We start from the raw sequence: 12,958 nt of genomic DNA, 5'->3' as shown, positions 1-12,958 counted from the left end.
CGAGTCCCTTGCTAATGGCTCAGCTGAACTCCTTCAACAGTAGTCTACTGCACCAGCCATGCTTCTTCACTGATGCTTGAAAGCTAGAGGCTCAAAACTGGCCTAGGAAAGGTCATCTATCTTCCAGCTTCATTGGAACCATGGTTCTGAGAAGAAAGATATCCAGGGTCAAGACCAAGTCTTGGCCACATACCTGCCAAGCAAGCACATGCAGTCAAAATCAAGATAGGCAATTATTCAGACCAGTCAGGAAGTCATAATATGCCCCACAGATGACGGTACCCTTAAAAATCCTCATGAAGCACACGTTGGCTATGTTGAAAAATGTTAAAATTTATTAATAGTTAACCTCACATAGTTAATTCAACTAGTTCTTTATTATACATGACAACAACTTTACCAGACTGAGTGCTCAAAGATTTGAGATTCAACACTTCCCAGTCAAAGATTGAGATTTACTGTATTTACATCAGGCAAAGCAGCATCAGCAAGGAACTGTCACCTAACCATGGGGACACAGACATTCAAAATGCATTTTCCTTTTTGGAAACCAATGACATAACTTTAATAGCCATACACACAGCTCTACCTTTAAAAAAAAAAAAAAGGTGCAATTTCACAGACAGTGCCTAATTTTCAAGTTTAAAAGTTAAAATTCATCTCTACTTCTTGGGCATTCTTTAGTGATATGCAGACCCAAACATTGTTCTCAACAAGTGTGTTACGTGTGCAAAGTTGGGTGCTAGTGAGTCCTGTCTTTTCTTCCTCATGATCCTTGATTCCTACTCAATAGTGTTCTAGGGCCATTCCCTCTTTACCATGTAGTCGCAGTATGTGGGTGTGCATAGCTTAGGGAAGACGTGGCTTTCAGATTCAGAATGAACTGCACTCCTGAAAAGAAGAGCATAGATTTTATGCCCCCCTCCCCCCACACCCACCAACAGTTTGAAATAAATACTGTATATAAAAACAGCTCAGCGTTGAGAAGCTCTTGGACAATGCTTCTTGTAAAAACATTTACAAATAAACCAATTTTGCTAGGAGGGCACAAATCTGCCAAAGGTGTTGTTCCTGAGGTTTTGTTTGATTGCTTCATTGCTTGGTTTAGGTTTGCTATTAATAATAGACGGAATTTTCTTTAAATGTTTTTGGCGGCTTCCTTTATCTTCTTAGATAGCTTAAAAATACTACTGGCTGTCCTAATGACAATTCTTAAGCAGTGAGTCTGTCTGAAAGGATTCCTGTTTGCTTTGGTTAAGAGCCCATGTAATATTACCCCAGGAAGGTCTAGACAGAGCAGCTAGTTGCTGTGGTCTCTGTGATCTGTAGACTCAGCTTCCCTCACTGCCTCCTGCCTTCCACATTTCCCAGTCTGCAGGCTAAAAAGGAGCTGGGAAGGAGCTACTTGGCCATTCACTCACCCTGAAGAGGCTTCCCTTCTCTTCCTGCAGGCGAATGAGGTATTTCTAGTAACCTATCAGTATCTTCACCTTCCATCCTGTAACTACGTTCATTGACTACAGAGACCAAGTCTGAAAAGACCCTGTGTATTTATATACAGAACAAATTGACATATAAATATATTACATACAACCAATCATTACATACAGTGTCAAAATAAAGGAGCAGATGGACTTCATGAACTAAGTAAATTTCAAACATAAATTAAAATGAAAATAGAATTGTTTCCACTTCTGCAGGAAAATTTTAAAAACAGACCAAAAAAGTCTCCCCTGCCCCAAAGGTCCATTGCTTATGGGTGACTCCAGAACCCACAAGGAGATATGACATGCTCTCCAACAGGGTGTATCAACTCATGGCCTTGGTTTTGCTTTCTCAGATTCAGGATGCTTTCATTCCAGGAAGAGCATCCACTGGAACCCACCAGGCTTGTAAATGAGGTTAAAAAGGGACTGCCACATCGCCATCCATGGATTTCCCTCCATTGCTGCCTCTATGCTTCCCTCTTCCCCCCAACACTATTTCTGCCTATGGGAGAATCAGGATCAAGCTAACTTGATCTCCAGAGGGATCTCAGAGGAGAAACAATAGCAGCCCACGCATGCTGGGGGATGCTCTTCACTTAGAAATAAATATCATGTTCAAGGTCCATGGTGAAGCAACCATATCTTTTCATTAGTGTCCCCATTCTGTAGGATGAGACAGGGACATGGAATTTGGTCAGGGGGATTACTAGAGGTTAAAATTTGTCTGAAGTTTTAAAAGAACCGGTAGGAATAGTTGTGACAAATATAAACAAGTCCTTACTTCAAAACATATTTATCTCAAGAGGCCAAGGCTTGGGGATTGAACTCAAAGTGGGTATCCACAGACAGCACACCCAGTCCCACGAGCTCCTCTCTGCCGAGGAAAAGCCGAGGGGCCTGTCTCTGACACAGGGGATGACATCTTATAATTTAAAGTGGGGGAGAGGGGAACCAGAGGAAGTCCCTTCTGATTTCTGGGACTCTATCGCTGTCCAGCCTCGCGGATGCGGCAGGCCACGGCAGTGATGAGAGCCGCCCCCTTCCCGCTGCCGTCCTCTGACTCGAGAAAGGACACGTCACATTTCGGAGCCAGGTCCTTCACTGTCTCGTGCATGATTTTGGCAAAGCTGCAAATGTTGGGTAGAAGACACAGGGAAAAAAAAAAAAAAAAAGAAGCACCTTAGTCATGATTGATTTGTGTCCTCCGAGGTGAGATCCTAGGAAGTGATGCTGGAACCCCAGGAACTACTAAGATGAGCAAAAGGATGACAGCTACTGTGTATGAAAAACTGTGTATTGCATATCAGAAAACCAAGGCTTCGAGTGGCTAGCAACATGCCCAAATTCTATGTCACAGCAGGCAAATGGGCAGCCGAGAGCCACTGTGAGGCAACTGAGATTTTGGAAATTGTGCTTTTTTTTTTTTTTAATTTATTTATTCATGAGAGATACAGAGAGAGAGAGAGAGAGAGAGAGAGAGAGAGAGGCAGAGACACAGGCAGAGGGAGAAGCAGGCTCCATGCAGGGAGCCCGACCCGGGACTTGATACCAGGTCTCCAGGATCACGCCCTAGGCTGAAGGCAGCGCTAAACCGCTGAGCTACCCAGTCTGCCCAGGAAATTGTTCTTAAAACTCAACAGTGGGAAGAAAGATTCAAGAGTCATGGGCACCTCAGGAAGGAAGAAGACCAAGCCCCATGCACGCGATATTTTATTTCCCACGGGTAGGGATTCACATTAGACCCATATCTAATCCGAGATGCCATTAAAGGACCAGGCTTGGAGTTGTTGCCTGCACATTGCAGTGATCACAGCCTTTCAGTGTGGGACTAGGGAAAGAGATAGTCACCACTTTCCCCAACTGAGCAAGGGCAGGAAGCCCTCATCATCTACGAAACAAGTCTCAGTGCCAGTGTCTTAACTTCTATGTCCCTCTCAGCTCTCAATTCAGACCAAGATTCCCACTTATGAGATATTAATCATTAATGGACTTGGAACTTCAAGGTTCTCTCTTTTTACTTTGTAACCCTGGGCAAATCTCTCAACTCCTTGGAACAGTCATGGTGAGAGCCGCCAACATTTCAAAAGAGGAGTCTCTCTATCTTCACTCTGTCCCACCTACTGTCCAGACTAGGATGTATCCTCAGCTCTATTCTTCTTAACTTTGAGCTGAGAAGCTTCTAGGGGAAAGGGATTGGGGTACTTCCTGAATTCAAAATGATTTATCCAAAACATATGCAAATGAGTGAAGAAGGGACAGGAACAATGGTTGATGAGAGGAGAGAAGAAGAGAGCTGGAGAGACAGGGAAAACTATTGAAAGAAAAGGGAATTCAACACTTCCACTCTGGTGGGAGTTTGAGGGACATGTTTCCTATGAAAGAGCCAGACAGTAGGTAGATACACTTGCAGCTTTGTGAGCAACTACTCTGCCATTATAGAGTGAAACCAACCAGAGGCAACACATATGTCACGTGTGGGCACAGCTGCATTCCAATAAAACTTTATTTATAAAAACAGTCGTGGCTGCAGTCGGCCAGCCCCCACTCCAGACTGCAGAAAATACCTCACTCCAGGGTTCCAGCATCCGTTTCCTAGAATGTTTACAGGAGCACTGTTTGTAGCAGACAAAAATCTAGAAATAACCCAATATCAACTAGCAGTACAAGAAACTATAGTAGACTCATTCAAAGGTATGCTACCCAGACCTGAAAATTAATGAACTATACCCACATACTTCAGTGTGGATGCATCTCAAAATTATAAATGCTGTGTAGGAAAAGCCAGTCATGAAAGGAGAGATGTAGAGAGAGAGATACATGGCAGAGGAAGCAAGGGACTAAGTCACCAGAGTACCTTCCCCTGGCAGAGGGACAGGGGTATAACCCTGAGTCCTCCAAGCTGGGTGGTAAAACACAAGCCTACTTCTGGTTATTAACCTTTAAACTAAAGTGTATGTGTTATAGACACTCATTTTAGATGCTGGGTGGTTTGCTAGAAAATAAAAAAGGGGGAGAAAGAGAAGGGAATGCAAGGAAAGAAGAGATGGGGAAAGAAAAGACAGTCGGGGCGAGTGGAGGTCAGGCACTCACTGAGGATGGAGCTTGTAGAGGGTCCCATCCACACCCACTGTCACTTTGAGAGTGTCCAGCCCACGGTTTTCTCGTATTTTGTCCACCACGGCGGCCATGCCTGCACCACAGAGCTGGGCTGCCCGCCGTGCCACCACAGTGCACACCTCTTTGACAATGATGCTGTCGTCACAGGTGCTCTCGAGCCCCAGGTGGTGCAGGATGGCACGGACCTGCAGCAGGGCCAGGCAGTCACTGCAGAGTGGGGGTGGGGGGAGACAGCAAGGGGTCAGTCACATACACCAGGGGCCTGGCCAGGCGGCAGCCCCCAAAACACAGCTCCTATGTTTGAAGCAGTCTAGGAACCTGTGCCCATCCCACTGGGCCACACAGAGCCCCTCCTGAGTGTGACAGGAGCACAAAGAAACAGCTCCTATGTCCATTTGGCCTGGGCAAGGCGAGGCACTGCTACCATACAACTGGTACTTAAGAAAAAAACAGGAAATTCACTGTCTAGTTTTGCACTCATTTGGAAAGAATAAAGACAGTGATAATGCCTGTGGTTGGCCTTTTCAGCTGCAAAGCTCTCTCATACCCATTTCATTATTGTTCACGGGTCAACAGGACCAGCATAGACCTCTGTTCTATCTCCACGCCCCACCCGGGGTGGTCTGATAGTTATTCATGTGCTCTTTATGAAATAAATGTAAATCAAATTTTAAGAAGAAAATGAATTTATTATATCAAGGGAACTGTTTTAGAACTCCAGAATCAGCTTCCTGCACACAAACGGACATGCAAACTCAAACATATTCTTTATATTCACTGATACAGATGCCCTAGCCCGCCCCCCCCCCCCCCCCCCCACTCAGGCTGGTCATCCAGTTCCTGGTTTTCCATACACCTGAGAGTAATGCACAGCATTAATTTTAAAAGGGCTCTGAGATTCACTGTTCTCATTTGGAACAGGCTTTGCTGCCATTAGACTGGAAGAGGGAGGTACTGCTTTAATGAGCAGCCACATGGCCTGATTTCTGATTGCCTGACGTGCCAACCTTCACTCAATCCTGCTTGTCTTATCGCCATGGCAGCAGTTAAGAAGCGCCCTCCTGCCAGGCGCAAGTGCTTTAATAGACTATATCCTCTGTGTGTTCCAATTTATATCGTAGAAGCAAGTATCTTCCTTTTTTTTTTTTTTTTTTTTTTTTTTTTTTTTTTTTTTTTAAATTTTTATTTATTTATGATAGTCACACACACACACAGAGAGAGAGAGAGAGAGAGAGAGAGAGAGAGGCAGAGACACAGGCAGAGGGAGAAGCAGGCTCCATGCACCAGGAGCCTGATGTGGGATTCGATCCCGGGTCTCCAGGATCGCGCCCTGGGCCAAAGGCAGGCGCCAAACCGCTGCGCCACCCAGGGATCCCGCAAGTATCTTCCTAACTTAGATGGTTGACCTAAAACCCAACAATATTACTTTGCATGGGCTCCTGTCAGTTCAGCAGGATTTTCCATGCTTAAAATGCCAACTATCCATAAGTTACTTTAAATAAACAGCATAGATATGAATGTCTCTGCTACCAAACTGACCAGTAGATAAGCCATGCCCTAATCTTACTTGAGCTATGGAAATCCTTTCAGCTTGTCTGTCCATGAGAGGGAGGACACAGTCCCACCCTACCCGGGCCCAAATTCTCACCTCTCAATCTGAGACAGAAACTTGGTTTCAAAGATTCCTCTTGTCTTGAGCCGCTCAGAGATGCGGCCACGGAAGAGCAGCCCACGCTTGGTGAAATCGATGAGGATGTTCCGGACAATCTCACCCAGGTACATTCCACTGATCATTTTCTCGAATCTGCAATGCAGGTGATGTTCATGGAGGTTACATAGGAAGGTGAGATGCCCAGAGAATTAGCAAGTAGAGGGCATGCAGATTCCCACCAAGGAAGGAAGTGCCACTTGATTCACTTGGGCAGGATTCCTGGTATCCATACACACTGACCCACAGCCTTCTTGAAACTGACAACAGCACCTGCCTGAGGCCCACGGGGTTCCCTGGGATCATCCCCATCTCCTGGGCTCATCACCTTCCAATGCTTCCTCCCAGCTCCTTGAGCAGGAAAACATACCCAAAGCCCTCCTCCAAGAAAAGGGCAGGATGCTGAGTCTTAATCGTGAACTTCCCCAGGTATTCTGCATGCTTTCTTTCCAAACCATGACATCACGATCACCCAAGTAACTACAGCCAACTGGAGATTCCCTGTCTTGTCCACTAGAATTGAATGGGACTACTCAATGGCTTGAGGATCTTCTATGCACTATCTGCATAGTGCTTTTTAAAAAGTTGAGACCCCCAGTTTCAACCAAGATCCCCATCACCACTCCATCTTGTCTCACCCTCTGTTTCATTAATGACACCTGTCTGGCCCCTATAAGCATTTTAGTCTGTGACCTCTACTTTCAGCAAAAGTATATTCTGCAGAACTATGGCCCTTGATTAATCCAGTTAGGAAACACTATACACACCTTCCCAGTGGGAAGTGTGCTGGATCTTATACTATCATCCCACAGCTCAGATCCCCTCTCTGCCAGGCTGGGGCTGGCCCTTGTCCAGTCCTGACAATACAGAGAGCTACATACCGCATGGATGGAGGAGGAGGAAGAGACACAGTCCTGTCTGCTTCCTGTTCCTCTCTCTGCCACACCAGCTTCTTTATCCTACTTCAGCAGATGGCTGTTTTCCCTCACCATCCCAGACCTAGGTTTTAACCCCCTCTCTCCTGTTCTCACAGGCAGGGGTGGGGAGGCTGCTTCTAGCATTTCCTTGTTCTGTGTTCCTCAGTGTCCCCTTTTCATGTCTTTTTGTCCCTTTAATACCTATGTGACCAATTCCCTATAGGAAATGCTCCTCAAAAACAAGTCACAACTATTGTGACTTGTCCTCCCAACTGAGCTTTGAAAGTGTCACAGTCCAGCAAGAACTTTCCAGATATATTTGACAAGAAACTTTCCAAGAAAACTTCCTCTCTTGGGAATGAGTGTCCTGGGATTTGCTGCTGTAGAGGATCTGATCACTTGTGGCCATAGTTTCAGGGTACCCATACCAGGACCCACATGCACCAGGGGTTCCTACCTCTGTTTGCCGGGGTTAAGGGAGAGCTCATCCACAGCCACATCAAACTCTGTGCGGATGTCATCAAGGCATCCATTGTCCCCGAAGGCCCCCCATTCCATGTTGACACACATCCGACCCTCTTCCCCCTCCACCAGCTCCACGTTCCGCATCTCCTCCATGTAGCAGGCATTGCTGCCCGTGCCTGCCAAACACAGACACATCAGCATCTCGTTCAATACCATCCTCCCCTCACCCGAGGCTGGGGGTTGCCACCCAGGAATGACAGCCGGGTCCTTACCAACAATGAGGCCAACTTCACAGTGAGGGTCTTCATAGCCACAGGTCATCATAGTCCCAACTGTGTCGTTCACCACAGCAACCACGTCCAGGTCAAACTCCTGACAGGGTAAAAGCAGATCCCCAGTCCACACCAATGAACCACATTTTCCTTCAGACACTTGTGCAAGAGAGATTCCTATGTATATGAAGTGTATTTTATACAGCACAGCTGATTCTCTTTTCATTCAGGTCTCTACTCAAATGTCACCTCCTCAGAGACCTCCCCTGTTTATGCTCTTTGAGGGTGCCCTTCCCTAGCCCACTCACCCTGTCCTCACCCAACTTCATTTTTCTTTCACAGCCCTATAGCGCCTGACATAGGCTCATGGGTTTGTTTACAGCACAAGAGTTTGTTGTGCTCACTGCTGAATCCCCAGTGCCAAGAGCAGGGTGGTATGACACATGGGGGACACTCAGTCATCACTGAAGGATCACATTAATTCTTCCCCGAACCCACTGCCCCCCTTTCTGCACTCAGGTCACTACCATAGGCCATGCCTCCCCCACCTCTCGCCGGTGGATGGCTTCCTTCAGCAGAGTGACCACATCCTCTCCCTCGCAGCCTGATGCCTTGAAGCCTTTAGTCCACTTGAGGAGGATGCTCTAAAAATCAAGAGCACAGATGAGGGTGTCAGAAGAGGGTTCCTGTGTGATTCCTACAGCCTGGCCACGCTTCCTATTCCCACCCTCCCCAGGTCAATACGGGGCCCCTTTCATAACCAACCATCTCTCCTACACATGACTGAGCACCTACTATGCATGCGTTCTATCATTTAATCCTCACAGCAAACTGGTGAAATGGTTATCGTTATCAGGCCCATTTTCTTGGTACCTGCAGCTCTGGAGTAACCTTGCCCAGGGCCAGAAGCTTGAAGGGAGAGGAGCAGGACCCCCAGGCTCACCGACTGCATGGGCCCCAAAACACCACACAAGCACTCCTGCCAGGGAGCGAAGTTCTATTACATGTGTTTCTTTCACTGATAAAAGCAGTTTGCTCTGTCCTGTTCTATATTTATATCAGAAGTCAGAGTCTGTCTCTTAATTGTCAAATTCCAGTAGGGCATGAACAAGTGCCCTGACCATAGTTGGGTGACAGCTGGGCTTCATACCACCCCTATGAGGGAAGCACTCTAGGCTCCTCAGACCACCCCCATGAGCCACTGTTTTTAATGTGGCCATCTGTCATGTCACAGGGGAACAGAGAGACATGGTGGTTTTACATGTGGGAGAACTGCTTCGTGTCTTGTCCTGACTCCCTCTTTGCAGTTGTAGCCCATCAGAAGACAAGCATTAGGGACTCCTGAGCCCCATCCTGCAAGGCCAGAATCCACACATGGGCTGTATGCTCACTATCCACCCACCAGCATGGTTCCCCGGGCCTTGTTCGGCATTTTATGGCCCAGCAAGGGATCACAAGCCACAAGTCAACCTGGATGCATCACACTGTGTTCAGATCCCAGGAGATTTGGAAAAACAAGATATAATCTAAGCCAGTGTCCTGCTTTACATACTTATATCCTAACAACTGTGTGCTCACCTCTACCTAACTGTCTTGCCTACAAATTAGCTTCACATCTCTAATGAAATTTTCTATTTGGCACTCTCAAGTTTACAGAATGACCAAATAACATTATTCCAGGTGGTCCTTAATAATAAGATGTGGAAAGGTGCCTGAAGCTGGGGAGACTTGCCCCAGGCCACCAGGTGGTCAAGGCAGCTTTAGGTCTCTGGGCCTCAGCACCTGCTGATTTTCCACTCAACAGGATGATCTTACCAGAGCAGAACCCGGTTTACAGACAGACCAATGACAGAGAGAAGAACTCAGCTTCTACTTTATCTGCTATTAATTTTTACAATGCTAGACTATTCACGTGCTCCCTAGAGAAACTTAGAACATACAGAATGAAATCTAATACAATGATCTGGAGTCTTATAATTCAGATAGAAACAGTGAACATGTTCTTGAGCCACCTGATAAATACATAAAGATATATACATGTTGGCATGAAAAGTAAGGTGTGTCTATTTAAAAATATTTCAGTATGAAAAGCTGGAAGCATATATATTGGAGTACTATGTTCTCATCTTCTTATGAATTATAATTATTACAGTCTTCTATATTGTAGAGACTATCTTTTTCTTAAAAAATTTGTTAGTCTTACCATTAAGTTTTTTTTCCCATATCATTGCAATTTCTTCCAAAGAAACTAGTTACTGCTAAGAGGCAGTGCATGGCTCAGAATTTGTTAACTATTTCCCAACTGTTGAATAATTGGATTTGTTTCTAATGCTTTCATTATAACATGCAATGTTTCATTAAGTATCACAAATATTTATCTTCATGTTCCCTTCGGTAAACTGATGCAAATGGAGAAGGCTTTGAAAACCCAATGCATTGACACTGAGAACCATAATGTTTCAAGACAAAGAAATGAGAAATGCTGGGGAGAGGGAATCAGAGAAAGGTGGTCAAAGGTACAAGCTTCCAGTGATAAGGGAAGTAAGTGCTCAGGATGGAATGAACAGAGCAAACACTGCTATACAGCTTATTTGAAAATTGTGAAAGAGTAGATCCTAAGAATTCTCATTACAAGGAAAAAAATACTTTTTTAGTTCTTTTTCTTGTTTTTTATCTATATGAGATGACAGATTTTTTTTTGAGAGAGAGAGATGACAGATGTTAACTAAACTTACTGTGATGATCATTTCACAAAAGATGTAAGTTAAATCATCGTGCTGTTCTCCTTAAACTTACATGGTGTTCATGTTACCATCTCAATAAAACTGGCAAAACAGAAAAGCAAAGAGTAACACTGCCCTATTAATACTGGACAAATGGTGAGACAGATGTTGGGAAATATTGGATTAGGCAAGGGTTTTTATTGTAGGACATCCCAAAACCTCCACTAGACTGGCGCATATGATGAATTTAACTCAGAGGGGAGTAGGAGGAAGCACTTACGAAACTCAGCTGAGCAACATCAAGGCTGCTATTCCAGGATCCTGTGGCAAGTGCTGGCCTCTCTTCCCCACTGGACCAAAACCCCTGTACCTGAGACGTTTCCCACTTCTGTGCTCTCCTCCACACTGCCAGGCCTGTCTGCCCTTCTTTCCCATCCACTCACTCTTCACACTTGGATGAAGATCCAAGTCTTCTTCCCAGGTATGCACTTAGGTTAAAGTCATACTGTGCAGCGTCCAGGCTCCTGTGCCTGATGGGTGCCCTGTTCCCAACAGCAGCTCATGCCTTCCTGAGCTTGCTTACTTTACATCAGCACAGTCTGTGTGTGAGCCCCTAAAGCAGGAACCATGCCTTGTGTACCCTTGCCACTTTGTCCACCGCATACTGTCCATTCGTAAACAGGCAGGTAAGCATCTAGAGAACCAACTGACACAGAGAGACAACTGCTTGGGCAATAGTATCCTAACAACCAATATGCTGACTGTCAACCCACAACAAACCCAGGCCTGGTACTCAGCTCTCTTACATTCCCAATACACCATGTCCAGAATATCTGAGCACACCAGCTCTTCATTCACGGAAGGCAAGTTGAAAAGGAATGAAAAGGGAAGCAAGGACTCAAGAAGAACTAGGGCATCTAAACAACAGGACATGAATGAAAATTTCCCACAGGAGCTGGTGGGCATCATTGAGAACAGGGGCTCAGATACAGGAAATCAGAATTCAAATCTTAGCTTGGCCATTCTTAAGCCTTCTGATCTGGTGCAAGATACTTGACATCTCTTTTGTTTTCCTTTCTGCAAAATGGGCATATAAACACCTACCTTATATAACTGCTGTGAGGGTTAAATGAGATAACACATAGGAGGAAGCCTAGTGCAGTGCCTGGCATAAAGTGCTGCAAAAATGTTCACTGTTGTTTATATTTTGATTAGCATCATCGTCATCATCCCAACCATCGTGACCTACTTAACCTCCACTAGCTCCAACTGAACCATTCCTTTCAACAGGCCCCTTGTCACCTCTGCTTAGTCATGCCCTTCTTCCCTCCTTTCAACTCAACTTTCTCCCCTGCTACAAACTCTGGCTGGGGTAGATCAACAAAGCCCACAGGCAAGCCCTCTGGGAAGACTCCATTACCTCGTCCAGGCTGTTCTGCTGGCAGGGGAAGGAGAAGGTGAAACCCAGAGGCAGGGACACGCCTTTCATGCCCATGTACTCAAGGAAGTCGGCGATGCACTGGACAATATGGTCAAAGAGCTGCGGGGAAAAGTCAGGCTCTGAGGAAGAGGCCCTTCCCACGAGCTTGGGAGGTTCCACTCAAGAGAAATGCAAGCTCGGGCACAAACCTGAGTGAAGACCAGGCCAGGGCCCCAGCCCACCTAGCCCTCCTTGGGACATTGGGTGAGCAGAGAAAGCATTGCCCTCCTGGGCGAGAAGCAGGTATCTACTGGGGTCCCCTCCCAGAGGTGCCACCTTGCCTCACCTCATCCCCAGTGCCATGCATGACCTCCTGCGGGATAGAGTAGATCTTGTTGTGCATCTCCACGCCACGTCGCTTTCCATTCTTCACACGCACCAGCAGGACCCGGAAATTGGTACCTCCAAGGTCCAAGGCCAGGAAGTCACCTTTCTCTAAAAAAGAAACCCAGGAAAATGATGTGCTGCAGCAGCGCCATGTCACCACTGCAGAGTGACAGTCACAAGCACTTTCCCCTAACAGGCACCTCCTCTGGCAGCCCCTCAAATGGACTATGTGCTCCATTTAACAGAAAAGAAAATAAGATCCCTGGGACCAGGGCCTTGCTGTCTCCTTACTGGTCCTCAAATGAGTTCAGATGGCCCCAGAAACCACAAGGAGGTCTGTGGGACTCTAGAAATTGTGATACATGATACAGTACACTCAGAAAATCTAGGGGCACCTGGGTGGCTCAGTCGATTAAGCGTCTGCCTTTGGCTCATGATAACAGGGTCCTAGGATGGAGCCCC

The 12,958-nt window shown here is 46.1% G+C and overlaps 1 protein-coding gene across 1 annotated transcript in view; it reads right to left on the bottom strand.

Annotated features, from left to right (window-relative positions):
* Window positions 1-313: 313 nt before the first annotated feature.
* The window catches only part of HK2 (hexokinase 2), a 62,869-nt gene continuing 50,224 nt past the window's right edge, over window positions 314-12,958 (bottom strand). Inside the window, exons 11-18 of the mRNA XM_041755579.1 lie at window positions 12,456-12,604; window positions 12,110-12,229; window positions 8,515-8,610; window positions 7,967-8,066; window positions 7,687-7,870; window positions 6,253-6,408; window positions 4,578-4,811; window positions 314-2,614 (exon numbers count right to left, since the gene is read on the bottom strand). Coding sequence (XP_041611513.1) covers window positions 2,470-2,614; window positions 4,578-4,811; window positions 6,253-6,408; window positions 7,687-7,870; window positions 7,967-8,066; window positions 8,515-8,610; window positions 12,110-12,229; window positions 12,456-12,604 — 1,184 coding nt within the window. The 3' untranslated portion in view covers window positions 314-2,469. The remainder of the gene's footprint in view (window positions 2,615-4,577; window positions 4,812-6,252; window positions 6,409-7,686; window positions 7,871-7,966; window positions 8,067-8,514; window positions 8,611-12,109; window positions 12,230-12,455; window positions 12,605-12,958) is intronic.

Source organism: Vulpes lagopus, chromosome 5, assembly GCF_018345385.1.
Source record: "Vulpes lagopus strain Blue_001 chromosome 5, ASM1834538v1, whole genome shotgun sequence".
NCBI classification, from domain to species: domain Eukaryota; kingdom Metazoa; phylum Chordata; class Mammalia; order Carnivora; family Canidae; genus Vulpes; species Vulpes lagopus.
This window is presented reverse-complemented; position numbering and strand designations above follow the sequence as displayed.